The 19,981-nt window shown below is 41.1% G+C and overlaps 1 protein-coding gene across 3 annotated transcripts; it reads left to right on the top strand.

Moving 5' to 3' along the window:
- The first annotated feature begins 22 nt into the window (after positions 1–22).
- UROS (uroporphyrinogen III synthase) lies at positions 23–19,151 on the top strand. 3 transcript variants are annotated; one of them, XM_082054575.1, is made up of 13 exons: positions 23–161; positions 1,089–1,207; positions 3,602–3,710; positions 5,077–5,161; positions 6,277–6,366; positions 7,113–7,196; positions 8,139–8,235; positions 9,947–10,021; positions 10,592–10,666; positions 15,297–15,380; positions 15,732–15,817; positions 17,649–17,747; positions 18,370–19,151. In XM_082054575.1, exons 5-13 carry the CDS (start codon positions 6,304–6,306, stop codon positions 18,514–18,516), a joined length of 810 nt encoding a protein of 269 aa, XP_081910701.1. In that variant the 5' UTR covers positions 23–161; positions 1,089–1,207; positions 3,602–3,710; positions 5,077–5,161; positions 6,277–6,303; the 3' UTR covers positions 18,517–19,151. The 3 variants fall into 3 exon arrangements, with proteins under 3 accessions (XP_081910701.1, XP_081910700.1, XP_081910702.1); XM_082054574.1 differs by having other exon boundaries at positions 3,520–3,710; XM_082054576.1 differs by lacking the exon at positions 3,602–3,710.
- The last annotated feature ends 830 nt before the right edge of the window (positions 19,152–19,981 follow it).

Raw genomic sequence — 19,981 nt, 5'->3', positions numbered from 1 at the left:
AGGCGCGGTGGCTGCTCGGGGCGGCCCGGCCGCCGGCCCTGCGCGCAGCTGGGAGCCGGGGCGGGCGGGCCCTGCTGCTCCCGGCCGCACCGGGCGGAGCGGGGTTCGCGGGGCGGCGCTCCGGCGTGTGGTACCGCAGAGCTCCCCAGGCGCGAATCGGGGTATGTCGTACAGGGAAAGGTTGAGCTGCGGAGGGTGAGGGAGCTGGGGAGGAAACCCGGGGTGTGTGGAGAGCGGTGGGGGAGACACCGTCCTAAAAAAAACGGGATTCCCCGCTTTGTGCAGCTGATGCCAGTTGCTTTAAAACAGAGAAGAAATTTCTTCCCGGTGAGGGTGGCAGAGCCTGGCCCAGGCTGCCCAGGGGGGTTGTGGAGTCTCCTTCTGTGCAGACATTCCAACCCGCCTGGACACCTTCCTGTGTAACCTCATCTGGGTGTTCCTGCTCCATGGGGGGATTGACCTGGATGAGCTTTCCAGGGCCCTTCCAATCCCTGACATTCTGGGATTCTGTGAGAATATTCTGGGAGAGTCATCTGGACTCTGGCAGGACTCAAAATTGTAGGAAACAATTACCTTGCCAATATAATAGGCCCAGGCAGATCTCTCAGCAAAGCATATTTTATTAATGATTAACCGGGTGTTCTACCTAATGGCAGGCACACGGCATAGGGCAGAAAGCCCCTGCTTGTATCACCCTCATCCTCTCCCCAGTTTCCCCCTGGCTGGTACTGCAGGGTTTACAGACCACCCGACCCTGCATCGGTTTACCTGTCTTGTTCATCTAATTCTAACAACCCCCTTCATCTTATTGATTTATTTAAAATACGGATTCCTGGCTCTCTGGCCATCCTTCCCCCTAGCTTAACTTTTAAAACTTTTAAATACAGTCATCAGTTTGCGCTCTGGGATTAGTTCTAAGAGACTTTGTTTTACATTAAGGATCCATAGTCTGATGTCTCTCAGTCCTTCCCTCCTCTGGGGTCAGGTGTCAGATCAGTTCTAAAAACAACATTCCTCCTTCAATGGCTCCTTACAAAATATACTTGAAAATGATATGTGACAGTGTATATCCATGTTAATTCTTGCAGCTCCCTGCCATGCTGAAGCATCCTATGTTTAAAAGAAGAATAATTGTTGTGTGCAACAGGTGTCCTCGCATTTCTTCTGCCCCCACCGCTGCTGTTCTTGGCCTGTTTCTGCTCAACCGGTGAGTTGCACTGTTGTAAAGAAAAGGGAGCTAAGCAGGGGCTGAAATAACAGTGCTGGGGCCTGTGAGTCTGTCCTGAGCGTCTCTGACACTAATCACATTACTGAAAGCTAAATTAAAAAGGAACCAAGTGCTTCCTGCTTACTTAACAAAATAATTCTCCAACTAGTTATAGAGAACTCCAGAACAGAAACCAACAGAAAAGGCAGTGAGTTAGAATGCAGGAAACACAGTGTAAATGTGGCCTTTACAAAAAAGTACAGAGCAAGAAAATGTGTTGAAAAATCCTAAGCACTAGAAGTATAGAAGTGGCCCATTGATGTTTGAGCCTCATTCATGTGGACCATGTTCTAGTTAAGTCTTCATGTCTAGTTAATGAAGAAACGTAGCTCTTAATGAGGTCTTTGAAGAAGACTGGGTGTTCACTGTTGCCAGCCAGAAGAAATGCAAAGCACAGGTTGTAATTTCAGCTTTATAAATACAATCCAAATAGGTTAGAATTTGCATGTCCCTTTAAAGTGTAGAACACGTCTGTGTTTATTTTCTTGAGAGCAGTGTCTGTTCTAAGAGCACGTACCTCATTGCCAATATATGGTACACAGGGAAAGAATTCAGTGTGGAAAAAGATATATTGGCAAAGCCCTTTACTGCTGCAGTAAAACTGCCTCTGTAGGGGTGCAATCTGTGCCTATATACAGTTTTACATTTTATTTTTGGAATTATATCGGTTGAGAATGAGATAATTACTAACATTGCTTTTGGTAAAAATCCATGATGTAGTGGAAGGGTCCATGTCCTTTTATTCTTCTCTGGATTGCCATGCCAAAGAACCAGTTCTTTTGTTTTGTGACATAGACACCCAAATAGTAGGAATTATTCTCAGATCTTTCGTTGTTGTTACTTGATGATACATGTATTACATCATCTCTGAGTGGGGTGGATTTCTGAACCACACTTCATGGCAGCCTTACTGTTTTTTTTTTCTTCTCTGGTTATTAAACCCATCTAATCATAGTAGAAGAATATCGGTAAGAAATGCACAGCATAAAAAATCCTAGCCCAGGGATTTTTACAGTTTTTTAAAAAAATCATATCTCAATTGTGTCTTATAACTCATCTCCATTTACATTTATGATGGAACACCTTTTGCACTTGGCAATCAAACCTTATTTTCTGACCCATACAGTTGATTATAATATGAATAGTATTAGAGAAGTTTAATGTATTTTGCAGCTCTTGGTGTCACTTCGCAGCAAGAAACAAAAGGACCCTTTTATTCCTTTTTCCAAGCTGTCTTCAGTGTTAAAGATAGTTCGCAATTAGTTTGGGGACAGCTTTTGAAATGGAAGTTAAGTGACCCACAGAGATGTTCTTTCTGTACAATGCTCTATACAAAAAAATCTGCAAAGGTTCTTATTTTTTGAATATGAGAGAGTATTGCTCATCTTTACTAATATCAGGTGTAGCCATTGTAATCAGCTTTAGATTTTAATTAGCAGCAGAGGGATGTTGAATTTTACTGTGTGATGCTGTGAATGGGGAGCATTTCAATTATGTCTGTAAGCAGAATATTCTGAATATGCAATGTGACCTAAAATTACCCTTCCTCTGAATTAAGTAAGTTTTGTGGACTCAGAAAAATGGCACCAAGCTGGTTTTAGCCATGATGTAATAATGCCTCTTGTAGTTTGTTATCAGAGCTAACTGGATGGTTCCCAAACCTCTGACTAATATAAGTTATTTTTCATCTTTGTGACCGTGTGCTCAAGACAGAAAAATCTGTTGTCCTCTTAATAGCGGTTTGCAAACCTAATGAGTTTTAAATGGTATTTTTTTAAACATCTGAAGAGACATTTTTGCAGGGTTGTTATTGGCACTCAGGCAAACAAAGTGCTGGTTTACTGAGCCAAAAGTGGGTGGCCGGCATCAACCTATAAGCAAAGACTTGGCAGTGTAAAACTTATTAAGGTTATTCATACACATTCTCTTTTCCAGATATAGATTGAGCACTACTGGACTCTGCTAAATCCATTCCTTGTTCTAAATAGAAACTTGTTATGGTTGTTTAGAATTTTGTGCCTACCTCTCTGATGAAATATTTAGATATAATTTCTAAATAAAAAATATAAGATATCTAACATATATCTTTGTCTTGTAAGTACGTCCCTCAGAATACATCAAAAATTACGAAAAATGCGGCTTGTCTTATTTATGTGTTTTTCTTAATGCTGTTTGATTCAATAGGAATGTTTGTCAGGGTTCTTGACTCTACATGTATTCAGGAGAAAACTCACTGGACAATTGGATTTCAGTTATTTGTAGGGCACTCCTTAGGAACATCTCAAGGACACAAGCAAACCAGTAAAAACGCTGCATTTCTCTTACCATTCCCAGTGCAGTGGGACCCCGGCGTCATTGCAGCAGGTCACAAAAACTTCCCTGTGTGTTTTGTCCCCACAAGAAGAATCCAGCATGAATTTTTAACTTCTTTGTATGTGCAGTGGTAAGTTTTTGGTTTGAAAATGTGCTAGTGCGTTCTTGTCCCTCTTTGGCGTCTCGTCTGCCTTTTGTCCCAGTTTACAGCAATGTGTCTGAAATGGGTATATTCCACCAGTTTTTGTTCGGTCACACCTGTCACCAAACCCACGTGAACCTCCCTGAACTATGATGGCAGAAGGAACAGAACGGTCCGGGAGGTTTATGGCTGCGGAAAAAGAGACTAATTTTTTCAGCAGTAAAACCAGAGGGTAGTTGCAGATCAAAACACACGTTATTCATGCACAAACCTACATATTCCATAGGTTAAATTTGTTTCCTGGTGGACACTTGCAGCCCCTTTTTGCAGCGGATTAACGAGCTGCGTTCTGGTGGAATTGAAAATAAGCCAGTGGCTACTATGAGCAGTGGGGCTGTGCAGTCTTGCTCTTTGTAATAATGAGCCAGATGGCTGAACCCAAAATACAGTTTGTATCATTGCTTTGTACAGGAGACAGCTAGGTAGTTGCATCTTGTGGTAGTTCATTATATTTTATGACTTGGTGATTATTCTTTGGTTTCAGTATATATTTTGTATGCAGGATCTCAACACAATAATTACTTTGATTATTGTAAGTCACCTTGTTAAGCGTGGATGTTTACCCATTTCTTATTGTTATTCATTACACAATACTGAGGCACAGGATGGGAAACTGATGGGTTTCTAATTACCTAAAGTAATTAATTAGAAGTCTGCTTTCCCCAGGTGTACCTGAATTAACTCTCATATTATCTAGGGGATTCATTACAATACTTTTGGAAATTGCTTTATCCAAAAAGCATTATTATAGAATCATTTCAGTTGGAAGAGACTCTCAAGATCATTGAGTCCAACCATATCTTGTATTACACAGTTCGGAAGGACATTTTTTTTCCTGTATGTTTACTTTTTCATGACTTCCTAATGTTATTAAACATATATTTTGGAAATAGGGAGGTGTGATAGGTTAGAGATAACATCATTTTTCTTGGTGCTGTTTGACTTTAAGAGTACTAGTGCGTGTATCAGACTTAGAGCATAAGCACCAAGGGTGGAATTATAATAAACATAGCAACTTCAGTATCAGAACAACAATCTATACTACAAAGAAAACTAGATTTTCACAAGAATGTTGGATTTTTAAAGACTGTTAGAGTGTTAAAGTGACTGAGAAGCCCCTCAGCCCTACCTCCTTCAAGCTACTAGCAACTGGATATTCCAGAGTATTTGGGAGTCTGACTCCTGAAAGCCATGGATGGGATCAACTTTGGTGTTTGCTCTAGTTTAAAATGATGAAGAATTATGTTTTTTGAGAACACAGCCCTTGACAAAGTCCTCGTTTCTTCTTCTTCAGGTGTTTTCAGAGCTGCGAAGCCCTGCCGGTTCCTGCGCCGTGGTACTGAGCGCTGGGCAGTCTGTGAGCCCTTCCCTGTCTGCTGGTAAGATGGTCAGAATCCAACACCTAAATCATGACATCACATGTTAGAACGTAGGTTGAAAAATGAAGTTTAAAGGCCGCAAAGCTAAGGTAGCATCAGAGCGAGGTAATGAGTTCCTGGCGTGGTGCTTTGGGTGCCCTTTTCTACCTGCATTTCACAGTGTTTCTGGTGAGTGTGTGACCCTGAGCTCTGCTCGCTTGTACCCCATCCTAGTTTGTCCACTGTTGTCTGAAGCCGCCTCCTTTTCCCTTTGCATTTTTGTTTGAATGGGTATTTTTTTGGTCTTTGATGAAGTTTTGAGGATGAACAAAATTTAAGGTGTTCTCATTTTAAGGAGAATTTGCTAGTGTGTGATCAGGAAGTACCACAGCTCATTAAGGCTCTGTGCAGTTGGAGAATGGCTTTCTGTTTGTAGTATTGCATTTGTTTGCTTTGATCCTTGGTATATTTGCTTACGTATTATAACAGGCTTTGAATTCAGCACCAAAGTCAACTTTTAAAGAACTGAGAACTATCATCTCCCATTTTAATGGCTGAATACATTTTTTCAGTCTTGCCTTGTTTACTATAGATATATCAAAGAAGGCATATGAATATTACATATATTACATTCAGATATATATTTGTATTTTTAAAAAACATTTTGAAATGCTGCCTACACATGTTTTCCCCCATGAAAAGGGTTAGACCCCAAATGCATCAAATTAAATCGCTTGGTACATAAGCCCTTGCGTATTCATTACGGTGAGCACAGTGTGGAACTGAAAATAATAGAATGTTTTTATAGGTAGGAGCTTATTATGTTGCTGAACGTGACTGCGTTGTAGGGGTTGTTATTTCTTTTACAAAATATTCTCCTTTACAATGTGTTCTCCTTGACGACTTCCATTATAGTTTCTCCCTTAAGCAGCTTTATCTGAAGACAGCACGTTATTTGTTGCTCTTATCAGGGTGGATATTCATGCCCAGAGAATGTACGTTAACTGCTTACTCATTGTGTAGAGAGCAGCACAACTGTTAGCAACCCGGTTTCTTTGAAACCGAGCTATTAAAGTCACTGTTCAGTAGCAAGTCCTCTAGATCTAATTTAGATAAATTCCGTTATTTTATTTCAGAGTTCTTCTGCAGTTATTTGGTAAACAATGAAGGTTCTGTTGCTGAAGGATCCCAAAGACAAAGATTCTGGACCAGATCCGTATATTAAAGTGAGTGAACTTTTAAAAATGTAGACAATGTGTCACTTCATGATTAAATAATAGTATAATGCATTAAGCAACATAGTTGAATTTAACTGTGAAAGTGAAAAATGTGCCCTATCAAAATGAGACTGCATGTCTGAAATTATGCGAAGAAAAAATATACCAGAAAATTTGTGGTTACTGAAAAAAATATTTTAGTTACGGGGCATTGGTACAGAATTCACTGTTGAAGCTCTCAGCAAAGTACTGATATTAAGACAATTTCATTTTAATTAGTTAATATTGATTATGTTCATAGGGATAGGATTAATATTACAAAACATATGAGTAGCCTTACTGGAAATGCACCGTGGAAAAGAGGTCGCCTGTTGCTGTGGGCCTTTCTGCCACTGCCTTTGCTTGTGTGAGCAGGTCTTGTTAGAGCAGTTCTACTGACTTGAAAGAATTACAGAGATGTACAAGAATATTTGTGAGATTAGGTGGTCATTTGTCACTTGGGCACTTCAGAGTGATGTGCTGCTGTGCCCTGTAACTATTCAGTAGCTGTGTGAGAACCCTCAGTCCCACAGCTGTTTAGTATTATGTTGTAGTACTAAATAACTAACAAAACCAAACTAGATCCACTAGCCAAAGCAAATAAGATGCCTTTGTGTTTTACTTGAGTAAAAAGAAATATTTGTGCTGAGTCAATTATTTGAAAATGAAGAAAATACCATTTGTAATCTATTTCAAGAGCTGTATTTTTTTAATAGGAATTAGGATTATATGGATTTGAAGCAACTTTGATTCCAGTTTTGTCATTTGAATTCGTATCTCTTGAAAGCTTATTTGAAAAGGTAAGTCTTGAATTATTTCAGTTGTCTTATTTTCAATAGAATTTAGACCATAGTTGCCAGGATGCCATGTCTTATCTTGATTTAATGATGCCCTTTGTGGTGCCTCCTTTTGTGTTTCCACACAATGGTACAATATTGTATAGAACACAATACAGTATTGTATACAGCATCAAGTTCCGTGCTTATACTTGTTAAAGAATTAAGTTGGTCAGATAGAATTCACATTTAGGTTGGTGGACCATAGGAAGTCACAGGTATTGGGGCATTTTGTCTCATTAAAAAATTAGAAGACTGTAGTGACAACTGGAGGTTCACCCGTACATTGTACTGAAAGTATGTACTGCATCTCCTGGATACATGGAATAACTTCTGCTCTTTCTTCTATGTATGTATTTCATTTTAAAACGTTGAAAAGGTTTTCTGAGGGAGGTTCCCTTTATTGACGATCTCCAGCAGCACTGACCTTCGTTAGGTGGCGGAATGTGTCGTGATCTGCATTTACAAGGGATCCAAGAACATTTTTACAGTTTTTGTACTCATTTTTGAGAGTCCATCAGTAATTTTAACTGTTGTTTGGGGGACAGGGGGCAAGGGGCTGTCTGGGTGGAACCTCCGTGTTCCTGCTCTCTGCTCCCGTATGATTTTGTAAGTACCTGCTGTGTCGCTCTCCCGTCCTTCCAGCTGGTTGCAGTGACAGGAGTCCTTGTCTGCTCCTACACATTCTCAGAATTAATATAATCTCTGCAAGGTTTGTTCTGAATTTGAGATTTGTTACACATTCCTCTCCTAAATACTCTGGCGACTGATAGTAGTGACGCATTTGCCCATTTCAGACATTTATTGAAGCTGGTTTGTTCTTCACAAGATTATAAAGAATTGATCAATGTGATTTTTTAACTTACTTACTTTAATTTTCTTCTTAACTTTACTGTTTATCAATAGCTCTCTCATCCAGAATGTTACGGAGGCCTCATTTTTACCAGTCCGAGAGCATTAGAAGCCATCAAGATATGTTTAAAAGAGAGCAGTAAAAACGAAGGTAAGTGCATATTTATATTCTTCGGCCTTTCTGGTTCAGTAATTTGTGAAGTTTGTAATTTTATTTCACCCACCAGTGGGTGTTTGGAATATGCCTTTTTTAAAAATAGCTTTATCTCACAGTTTTTTGGCATCATAAAGTTGTCGTGCTAAATTGAGCTTTTAAGGGTTGGGTTTTCCGCACTTAACGTTACTGTTAAAAATGAAAGGAAAGAGCTTTTGGTGCAAATTACTAATTAGTGTGAGCTTTTTCAGTTGTGATTAACTCATGCATAAGGAATATTTTGCTGCAGTGCTTAGTTTTGCTCACTAATTCCTTTCCTGCCTTGTAGAGAGGAGCGTGTTACAGAAACTGGCCAGTGCTACTTCTGTGCCTGTTTAATTCATACGAAATCTTACAGAACAAGACATTTCTCCGTCTCTAATATAAAATTTCTCAAGTGAATTAAGCATTAGCTAAAAAGCGGTGAAGAAATGGTGGTACATAAAAGCCAACAGATGAGTTGTGAGAATCCTGCGGCGTGCTAAATAGAAATTACTGTACCGAGGATCTATAAAATCCGTGTAAACTCTTCTAAATTCTTAAACTAAGCTATGATGTCTGGCTTGGAGTTTATTGCTTTATCTGCTGCATATTGGGGAACAGTCACACTGCTCCCTGTGCACTGAGTAAGGTCACACTGAGAAAGCAGTAAATACACTTAAGATTATTCACTTATTTTAGCATTTTCAACAGCAGAGGACTATATTTTAGGATCTTTGGTCAAACGTAATCTCTTAGCTAGAGTTCGTCCCTAATCTTGCTTAGGAGTTTTGGGAGCTGCCAAAATATGTATTTTAATCAATAAAATTAGTCTTTAGCCCCCACTTGGGTTCCCCTCAAAGGTAACAATTATCTTTTTCCTTCATTAGAATGGTTTCCTCGGATTATTTTTCTTTGTTTCTGTTGTAGTTTCTAACGTGTTTCCCCCAAGAATAGTAGAACGGAGCTCCACGTCCTCGACTGTTTTCAGACAAGAGAATGAAGACTTAGTGTCTCTATTTTGAGTCATTAGGGTTTCAGGCACAGGGCTGAAGTTGCTGGAACCAAGAGGTGTCATTTAGAACCCACTTACCGCCTGCAGGAGGAAAACCATTTCCTACCAGTTATCTTTTGGTGTCTGGTGCATTTTATTTCTGAGCTGATAAATTATTTTTGCTGTATGTTTCATATATAATCCATTTCTATATAATGTATAAAATGGAGTTGTGTTACAGAGAACAGTAATGCTTGGGAATAGGTTTTTTCTACCCTTTTATTTGTTGTCATAGATTATATGTTTTTGCTGAAGCCTTGAGTTTGAAACCAGCAGTTTGTACATCTGAATCTGCCTTTGTCCTATGAGCTTGTTTTTCCCCATGAGTTTTGATGCTTTTTTAAAGTTCGTAAAGCCAAAATGTAAATGATCTGGCATAGGGCAAGTGTGCATTAAAAAAGCTACTTAACAGAAGCGGCTAAGAACTGTTTACCCAAATTAGGCTTTAAAAACATGTTGTAGACGTCTGTTTACACAATGAAAAAATACATTAAAAATTCATTGTGTACATCCGGATTTGCCGAAATTGTAGCCGAGTATTAGTTGTTATTATTTTGCTGTATTTTTAGGTTAAACAGAAGTCCAAATACTCATTTAGCATTCACATTTTGTTGCCGCATGCTTAATGTTTTTCAGCTTGGTCAAAATCTCTTAAACAAAGGTGGAATTCCAAGCCAGTCTATGTGGTTGGAAAAGCTACAGCTTCTTTAGGTAAGCTGGGGTTTAAAAGAAGAAATCTTAGATAAATCTGTTGTGTAAGTACAATTTTGGGAGTATTAGCTGCTATTCAAGGGTGCTTAGAAGAAAATATAGGTAAGATTTATAAATGGAAACGTTTGAAAACAGGTAATGATATACACATTAGAACTATACGTGCTTCACCTAAGGATCTAGCTTCTGGGTTTTCATGACTTTTATTGTAATGCAATGGCAACTGCTTTAAGAATTTGGTCAGAAAAGAATAAAAACTGGAATTGCAGCCCGTTCAGCACAGACGGTGCTTTTTGTTTCACCGCTGCAGGTACTAGAGCTTAAAAATAGCTGCAAACCAGCTTAGCTTTCCCCAGCGATTGTACTTGTTTCATGTATATCTTTCTAGAGCTAAAATCAAATTTCCATAGCATGTTACTACTTCAAGTGCTCTCATTTTTGTGCTGTTTGAAGAAGTTTTTGTGTGCGTGGATCAGGTCGGGTCTCCCTTTTGAACCCTTGTTCCTGTGACAGTAAATCTGAATTGTTCTCAATGATGCCAATGCTTTTCTTACCTGCTTTTGGTTATAGTGGAAGAAATTGGCCTTACTCCGCAAGGAGAACAGTCTGGAAATGCTGAAAAATTAGCTGAATATATTTGCTCAAGTGAGTATCTAAAATCTCCTATTTAAATTAAGCTAATGTACTTTCCATTGTTTCAGAATTTCCTATAAATAATATCAAGTGTACGCTGAAGCAGAGAAGTACATACTGCATATATCTCTCATATGCAGAACCTGTGAATTTAACTTTGGGAATATGATTTATATTTCTAAAAAATGATAAAAATACTTTGAAATGCATATATAAAATACTAATCTACATGAAATCTTAGACTCTGTAATTGATTAAAATACCATGTGACCCAGTAGGCGAAGTGTATTTTACTCAAAGATCAGAGCTGTAGGGGCTGGAAATTGCTGCCTGATGGTAAGATTGCAATGACTCTGAGCTGGTTGTCTGACTTTACTCGCTTCAATCCAGTTGGTGCTGGGGATTTGTCACTGTTCCATAGTTCAGGGTGGCTGAGGGGACCTCCTGTCCCCAGAACGGCCACCTGCTTGCCGAGGAATCTCATTTTCGGCACCAGAAGAGGGTGGTTCTGAAGAAGTTGCAGAGCGGTGTCCCGTCCCAACAGATGGGATGGGGGATGAGTTAACCCTGAATGCGACACGTGCCCTGACTCAACAGATGAGATCAGGTGTGAGTTAACTCTGGGTTAATTCTGTGCTGTTATGTGAAGTGAATGACAGTCACTCCCGGGGTCCAAGTCAATGATGAGTTTTACTAAAAGTACGTGTTGGAATATTAGTCACAGCGAATAGTGGCTCGGCAAAAGTATTTTGTGATGTCACAGAACTTATCAATACATTAACAGCAAAAGTCCTACTACGAGTGATGTATAGGCAACCATTAATAGCTGTAATACAAAACTTAATAAGAATCCAACAGCAGAGCTTAAGATTCTGTTAGTCTTATATGTTCAAAAGGAAAAGAGAGAAAGATAGTGGTAGAGGGAGGAGGAAAACTAAGGTATAAGAGAGAGGGAAAGATATAAAGAAATAGGGGTATAGAAGAAAAAAGAGAGAAGAGCAGAGAGAAAGGGTGAGGGATCCAGCCACTGTTACAGCTCCACAGCGTGGATGACAGGACTCGTACAATGGTGTGTGGCCCCCGGTGTCCCCGGCGGGGATGCTGGGCTTTGCAGTTCAGGAGTGCAGCGTCCTCCGGTGTCTGGGCCAGTTTTCCCGTGGTGAGGCTGGTGGGTGAAGAGTCCTCAGGGTGGTGTGTTCCCCACCAGTGCTGGTTTTGGTGAGCTTTTCTATAGCTCTCTGCGTACGGGAACGTCTGTGGGGAAGGGGTGATTGCGAAAAATCAACAAGTCCTGGGCCACCTTAAGGGGTCTCAGCTTTTCCCCTTCGTGTGCCCGGCTGGGCAGATGGGGCTATGTGCCCTCCAGCCCATCCTCTGGCATCGATATCGCCAGCCGGCCTGGGCTGTGGCTCCTTAGCTTGTCCTTGGTACGTGAATCACAGTTCCCCCTATACTGAATGTGTCCTCTCCTGTGGCTGGATGAACTAGTTTCGCCACAATGTTTTCAGGCATGATCCTTATCCATACACAACCAGAGGGTTAGTTAAAATTATATTTATGTTTTGATTAACCATTTTGTTATGGTTAAAGCTGTAATTCCGATCTGTTTGCTGCTCTTAAATGCATTATCAGATTGTTGGGTAATTTTAGAAGTCTGGTTTGTCTGCTTCCTTATTTTTTTACTGTAATTAGTTAAAGTTTCCAATAGTAAGAAACATTTGTAGGCTTAGGGGCTGATGAGTTTTGCGTGGCTGGGTCAGTACGAGCTGTGAAGAAAGAGGCTGAGCGTGACCTGGGAGCTTCTGAGGGACGTGCCGGTGCCACCGCGGATCCAGGACTGCGGCTCCTGCTGCCTGCAGGGCGTCCGGCTGAGAAACACATCAGACCCAGGCAGCAGCATTGGTCCCCACGCGCCCTGAAACTCACTGGAATAATCTTTGTTCCAGGAGAACATCACCCCTAAGGTTCAATATCTCAGCAGCAACCTGTTTGCTGGGAGATCCCTTATAGACCTGGGTACGTCCCCGCTCATCTGAGAACGCAGGGAGCCGTATAGTGAAAAGCCACGTTATTCAGCCAGTCAAGGTAAACGCTCTGCCTTTGGTTAACGCTGGGCAGAGAAACAAATGCCAATTATGCAGTTATTCTAGATGTTGGATGAATTATTGAATTATTGTATCTGCTGGTCAAAGTGCCGCTGAACTTGCTGAGTAAGGTGCTGGTGCTTCAGTAGCGGCCGTGATGTCAAGAACCACGACATGCTGGTTTGGGCTGGTGGGCATAACGAGATAGGAAAGAGTGTTGATTAGCAAAGTCTGCGGAGTAGCGGAGATTTATAGGTAAAAGAAAAATTGATTGGAGCTGGCAAGTATTGTTTCTAATGGGCAGAGTGCTCTGCAACTCATTGGCAAATATTTTAGCGATATGTAATATTTAATGATAAAATGATAGCTGTCTACACAAGATTAAATAATAAATCCTGCAAATTAAAAATGAAATTTTCAGCGCAAGAATGCCATAAGTGACGAATAACCCATGTCTGCTCTTTGACAGATACTTTAAAGCAAAGGTTTTTAGCTGATTTTTAGTGCTAGGAGTTCTAGTTTCAGTGGTGAATTAATGTTTGCCAGTTTGCAGATGGAGGTTTTTTGAGAAGGAAGACAAGAAAAATACCGCTCTGTCCTGTTGTGTGAATGGGAGAGAAACTAGGATCAGGTGTGAAGACAACAGCGTGGGTGATACCGGTGGTGGAAAAACCCCTCTTCTTGGTGGTTTTCTCAGCCCAGTTGAGGAACATCCTGGCTCTTTGGTGACAACCAATGACAGGACAAGGGGCAATGGGTACAACAGAAAAGGTTCCACTTAAATTTGAGAAGAAACTTCTTCATGGTGAGGGTGGCAGAGCCTGGCCCAGGCTGCCCAGGGGGTTGTGGAGTCTCCTTCTGTGCAGACATTCCAACCCGCCTGGACACCTTCCTGTGTAACCTCATCTGGGTGTTCCTGCTCCATGGGGGGATTGCACTGGATGAGCTTTCCAGGGCCCTTCAACCCCTGACATTCTGGGATTCTGGGATTTTGTGATTCTTTCTTTCATTATTCACCTTCTGTGCTTTCAGCACAAGTGATTGGGAAAATAAAGGGATTTAGTCCTTAACTAGCTCAGCAGCTTTAGTCTCTTTTCAAGGCAAATATTTGTTAGTTTTATTCCAGTGTTGGTTACAGGAGCAGGGAGACCATGAGGCCCAATGCTGCCTGTATTCTTCAGACCTCCTGAGGATTTCTTCTGTGCTCTGTAAACCCGAGCCAGACGGGATTAGTGTTCTGTACAGACATCACGCTGACATCTCCATTCACTGACAGCAGGATTGATGCTGATATATTTAGGTTACCTTATTATTATAAAATCTTTTACATTCTGTCCCAAGTTCATTCTTCCTCCCTGTAATTCATTACGAATATATCTGTGGCTTCTAATAAAACTTCAGTGTGCCATGAGGACAGTCAAATAAATCCATGGTGACTCCGACCAGGGTCTTTCCATTTGATTTTTACTATTGCTGTTCTTTGTTATTTTCTTTCCCTGAGGCATCTCTGACACTTACTGTTACAAACTAGGAATCTACTTGCAGCACTCACAAAAGCATTTCTTTTGCTATTAGTCGCCTCTTAAACGTACGTTTGAATTAGTAATTAAATAGTGTTTGGGAGAACTCCCATTTATTTTGGCAGGTGAATGCAAAGCTGTGTAGAATTTCATCTTGAATTTTTCTCTGTGTTATAGAAAAGGCGAACTGTGCAAAAACCCCTCTGCTTTGAAATTCTTATCCAAAAATCAACTTCTTCAATTAAAATGCTCTTGTTGTCGGTGTTTCCTGTCTCCGGCATGTGGGCACAGGGAACGGAGGAGGCGAAACCCAAGAGGTGGCGACAGGAATTAATACCTGGTGGTATTTTTTTAAGCAGAATTTGTTTTACGCCTCTGATAATGTCTTAGAAACGTGAAAAACCTGTGGAAGCTGCAGCCAGGGTGTATCGTGTCCTGTTACAAACAGCCAGGTATCAAAGGTCCTTCCAATGTAACAGTAATGAAAGTTGGAGATTGCTGCCATTGTCCAGGAGAGGAGCAAGGGAGGATCTCCACTCCCACTCTGGCCATGGGAGTACAATCAGTTTTCCTTGGGGAAGTAAGAAAATAGAGCTTTGGACAGATTGAAACTTTCCAGCCTGGGGTTTCATCCTGTTGTTAGTGTGCCGGAGCATCTTCCATAGCGAGAGAGCTGGCGTGGTGAGCGCCGCTCCGCTTTCGGTCTCAGCTGGAGGAAGGTTGTGTTTCCGAGGAGGAGGAGACGACTTGCACGGTGCTCGTGCTGCTCTGCAGAATGCCAAGGGGGATGGAAAGGCAGTTTCTCTTTTGTGAGATCTTTTTAGCCAATGTATTCATATTATGGAATATTTTTTAATTTACATGCTAAGTAGCCTGTGTCCTCTGAATTGTGGGTGCAGTTGCACTGCAGATGTTGGCAGTTATTTTAGGGCTGTGGCATTTACTGCAGCGTTCAACCTTTAAGATGTATTAAATGTATCATGTTTACTCTTTATTAAAGACATAAGTTAATTAAAGTTCTTGTTTGTGTGCTTACAGGAGAGAAACCTAATTCATCAGCTCTTCTTTTTCCTTGCGGAGCCCTGAAGAGAGAAGTCCTGCCCACAGTACTGAGAGAAAAAGGTTGAGCTTCCCTTGGAGCCTCATTTTAATTAGGCAGTTATGAGAAAAGTTGTATCTAAAGCTCGGGAACCCAATTCGAATAAGTAAAAATGGAATTTGCTGTTTTCTTGGCTGGAAGTTTAGAGGATGGCAGTAAAAACTGTGCAAGATTGACCAGATTTCCCGTGTGCTCGCAGATGCTTTAGCACATCTTGCAGCTCCAGAAATACCTACAAATCCTTCCCAGGTTTTCTTCTGTAACTTGTTAGCCTCAATCAGTACACCTAAGTGCAATTAGGATGTTGAGAGTGTTTTATTGAAATGCTAGAAAGGAAAGCAACCCTGTTTAATGAATGTATATCCCGATTCCAGGTGTGCCTCTGGAAAGCGTTACTGTTTATCAGACAGCCCAACACAAGGACCTGCAGGGATCTTTGAGCAGATATTTCTCACAACAGGTATTGGACGCTGATGTAGTTTGAGATTTCTGAGGTACATGATAATACTCAGCAATATACACCTTTTTCACCTGTCTGTAAATGCTGCTTGTGATCCATGAATATCTTGGTTGGGTTTACTGTTGATTATCAAGAGAGTCCTTTAGCAAAGGTTTCAGGCAGAGAGTGAGTCCCTCAGCAACTTATGGCAATTACTTGCAAAATTCCTGTATGTTTCAGAATTACTGGGAAATAACCGCAGGTATTAATTCTATTTTCAGTTCGTTCCCTTGAGCTGGACAAGATTGCTTTTTAAGTAATACCGTGTCAGAAATTACAGCTAGTGAAGATATTTATTAAACATCTTTATTAGTAGTTTTTATTAGTGTAATTGAAATATCACCAGACATCTTTGCTCTATATTACCAATCAGAATCCACTAGGAACCTGCCCTACATGTTCTGTCTCCCATTATCCAGCCTGTGAATATTGAAGCTCTCATTTGAAGTGATGTGCTGTTGATGAGCATATTTAGATACACCATGTGTTTCAAAAAGATGGACCCAGTTGCAGAGATACAGTGATTTCAGATTGGGTCCGTGTTTTAGAAACACCCTGTGTTTGCTAGATTTTTTCTCTTTTTAAAACCATCTTGTAAATGTCATCAAGCAAGGATCAGTACATAGTGAAAGATGAGAACACACTAATAATGTCTTTTTCTGAATTTTCCATTTGTGGGAGCTTATATGATATCCAGGATTAATTTGACTCAAAATGCAGACTTTGCTTCTTACAGAAACTTGGCCTCTTTAAATTCTGTGCATTAACATCTTGTTAAATTATATATTGATTTTAAAGTCCTTTTTCAAGAGGTCCTAAAAGGTCCTGGGATGGTCAGTCTAACGGATAAATTGTATCCTGGTGTTCTCCGGGTGGGTATTGCCATTCTGAACCCCGTGATATTTAATTTATAGCAGATATAAAAGTGAGTAATTAGTACATATGGACTTTGTAACTTTCTGAACTCTCTTAGGAACTCCCTGCTCTCTGCAATTAGATGTTCGTTTCAGTGTGAAGCTGTTAAAATGTGTTCTTACGTCCTTTTAGTTCTTAACTGATGATACTGTGGTTATATATTTAGCACATGGAGAGCTGCCATAGGTGACAAGTGTTAGAGCCTTGTGAGGCTGAACAGCACTGTGTTAAACTGCCATTCCGGCCTGCCTGAGCCAGGCCTAGCTTCCAAGTCACGCACTATAAAATAACAACATGTGGTTTGAGTGGAACCAGCGTATCTTTTTGGTCAGACAGAAAACGGTGCTAAAGGAGGCGTGTGCTTTGGGTCTGCCGCTCCAGACAGAGCTTTGTAGGGATCTTTTGACTACGGAAGGTTTCTGCTGCTTTTTTAAGGTGGGCTTGTTCTGAGACACAAAAAGCCCTTCCAGGGGGTCGCAGTTTGGAGGCGTCACCTCGTCTTTGCCAGAGCATCCCGGGGTGAGCAAGCTCGGGGTAAACCACGAGCAGGGAAACAACCTGTGCAGAACGGACAGAGATGGCAATGGATTGAAGGAGATAATTTGCCAAATTTTCTTGCTAATTAGTACAGGCTAAGAACTCTTTCAGTACATTTATCACCAAGCACTTGTGTGACAAAGTATTTGGTTCAAGTCCCAGCTGAATTGCAGCATTCTGTGGTGGAAAGGGGGTCTGCACCCCAGGAAACGCTTTCTGTGGCTGAACTGCTGCTTCTCATCAATAAAAACACTTGAGGCCCATAGAGAGCCAGTTGCAGGGATTTCCGTGAAGCGACGCTGCTGCAAACAGGGACTAATCTGGGGTTGCTTTTGCTCAGGGAGTTCCCGCAAGTATCGTCTTCTTCAGCCCATCTGGTGTCAAATTTTGCCTCCAGCACATTCAGGAGCTTTCAGGGGATTTTATCCACCATATCAAGGTACGTTCTCTTTAAAAGTGGCGAAGTACAATAGGGAGTAAGTTTGGGATGGTGAAGGGGAGATGGGAAGGCTGCTAACACTCATTACAAACCTTCATTTTCTCTTTTGTTTGTGTTTATTTCTCTGAAAAAAACAAACTATAGCAAATACACAGATAGCAAATACAAATGTTATTCTATAGCTGAGAGTCTTTATTTAAAAAAAGGTAATTGTTTTCACGTTTGGTTTTTTTTTTGTAATTAACCTACCCAGTCTCCACTGGGAATGTGCTTTATTTTCTCTTAGTGATACGAAGGTGTGAGCAGTTCCTGCTTGAATCCACAATTACAGGCTGAGGCACATTAAAATTCCTCTCACTTTTCCTGTTTTGTGGGACTAAGAGCTTTATATCTTTGTAATGGTGAGATAAACAATAATCTTTCCTAAGTAATGTCTAAGTAGCTCAGTTGATGGGTGGTTAATATTAAAGTCTTCGACCTGAAAGGGTTAGTCCAGTTTTGGAAGCTCAGCTGTGCAAGTTGACGCATTGACAATGTTAGTGAGGAAGGGAGGGTATGAAGGAACGAGTTCAGAGCTGATCCCACACCCGAGCGTGCTGTTTACTCAATGTTGTCACCGCAGTTTGCTGCCATCGGGCCAACGACTGCGGAGGCTTTGGAAGCCGCGGGAGCCCCGGTGAGCTGCACCGCACAGAGCCCGACGGCCCCCCATCTCGCCGCTGCCGTCCAGAAAGCACTCGGCTCGCACAACTGCTCCTTGTCCAAGTAAAGCTCGGCGCGCTTCCAAGGCCAATCGGGTGCTGTAGGAGGGTTTTCCAGTTTGCAGACCTGTTGTCCTGCAGGAAGGGATTTTTCAGGAATGCACAATATCCTTGTCAAGGCCTGGTGGGAGAAACTTGCATCTAAGTATCTAAGAAAGGTGGAACTGGGCCAGTATGTTTTCCAGCATCTCACTGTTCCCCTTTTTCTCATGTGTGCAGTGTAAATATTTTACGTGGATGTTCCTTGAAGAGTAGTTGTGAGAGGCTGATCTGCACCAGAGGAGGATGGTGGAATCACTGTATCACCTCAGGTCCCTCTGGCACACAGGGCAAGGTTTGCATTTCTCTCTACAGTCAGTTCTACATGCACTTATTTTTCTTTTGTAGAAGGAAAACATTCTTATAATGAAGTATTTTCTGTTGTAATTCTTAGTCATTCATTGTTCTGCTTTTCAAATATTCATATTTAAATAACGATTGTAGATTCTCAGTGGAATGGGTCAATTCTTGCAGTGGAGCTGCAGAGTGTGGAGCTAATGGCAGCTCAGCTGTGCCCACTAAATATCTCTACAGTTTCTGGCTTCTGCTCCTGTAAAGGCATATTTATAAACAGAGAAATAAACTGGCTTATCATTGTTAATAATGGTGTTGGAGTTGTCTGGTTTATGCTTTAATTGTTGATCTGTGAAAGGAGAAGAAGTAATCCTATTTTGCACTAATGCTACCTTGGCAAATGCACAGAAGATTTAAATCATAATGTAGTCAATTATAATCCTCATGAAAGTCATTCATGTTGTTAGTATGAGAAATCCTCATTTGCTCTAAGATTCTTTATATTGAGTATATGACCTGAATTTCCAATTAAGGAAGATGCTCCATATCTAGAATAAGAGTCAATCTGAACCCAATTATGTTAATACAAACTGAAGTAGTTTCACATTGTCCCTGTGGATTCATCAGCTGGGCTGGGCACAAGAAGATGACCACTTTGCTTTATAAAGCACTTCAGTTTCTTGAGATGAAATAGAATCTTACACGTACACTAATTACAGAAGAGGAACACTTGATCATAGGGGAAGAGCATCCTGTAGGACAGCAGGGTCACCATGGTAACCAGCTGGAGCTGCAGGACTGGAGCCATGGCCGAGGAGAGGAGGACAACGATGACACAGCAGTTGGTGATTTCTCTGCCTTTTAAGTTGTTGAACATTCAGATTCAGCATCATTGTAACAGAGCGTGTGGTACCATTCATATTCTCATTCAAAAATAAAATCCATATCAGATTTAGGATTTGGAATTCTGCTCCTGTCCCCTGCAGTGCTGCTTGTGGCTGAAATGGGAGATGTGGGAGCTGGTGCACTGGGGAGGAGGAGGAAGAGCAGATGGGCTGCAGGGGAGAAGCACAAACTGGAAACAGAAGCCCACTGGGGGCTTGTGCTCCCTTGCGCTACACTAGCACTTTGCTATAAAAG

This window comes from Streptopelia decaocto, assembly GCF_964273445.1.
Source record: "Streptopelia decaocto genome assembly, chromosome: 5".
Lineage (NCBI taxonomy): Eukaryota > Metazoa > Chordata > Aves > Columbiformes > Columbidae > Streptopelia > Streptopelia decaocto.
The sequence above is the reverse complement of the archived record's forward strand: the minus strand, read 5'-3'. Positions and strand labels throughout refer to the sequence as shown.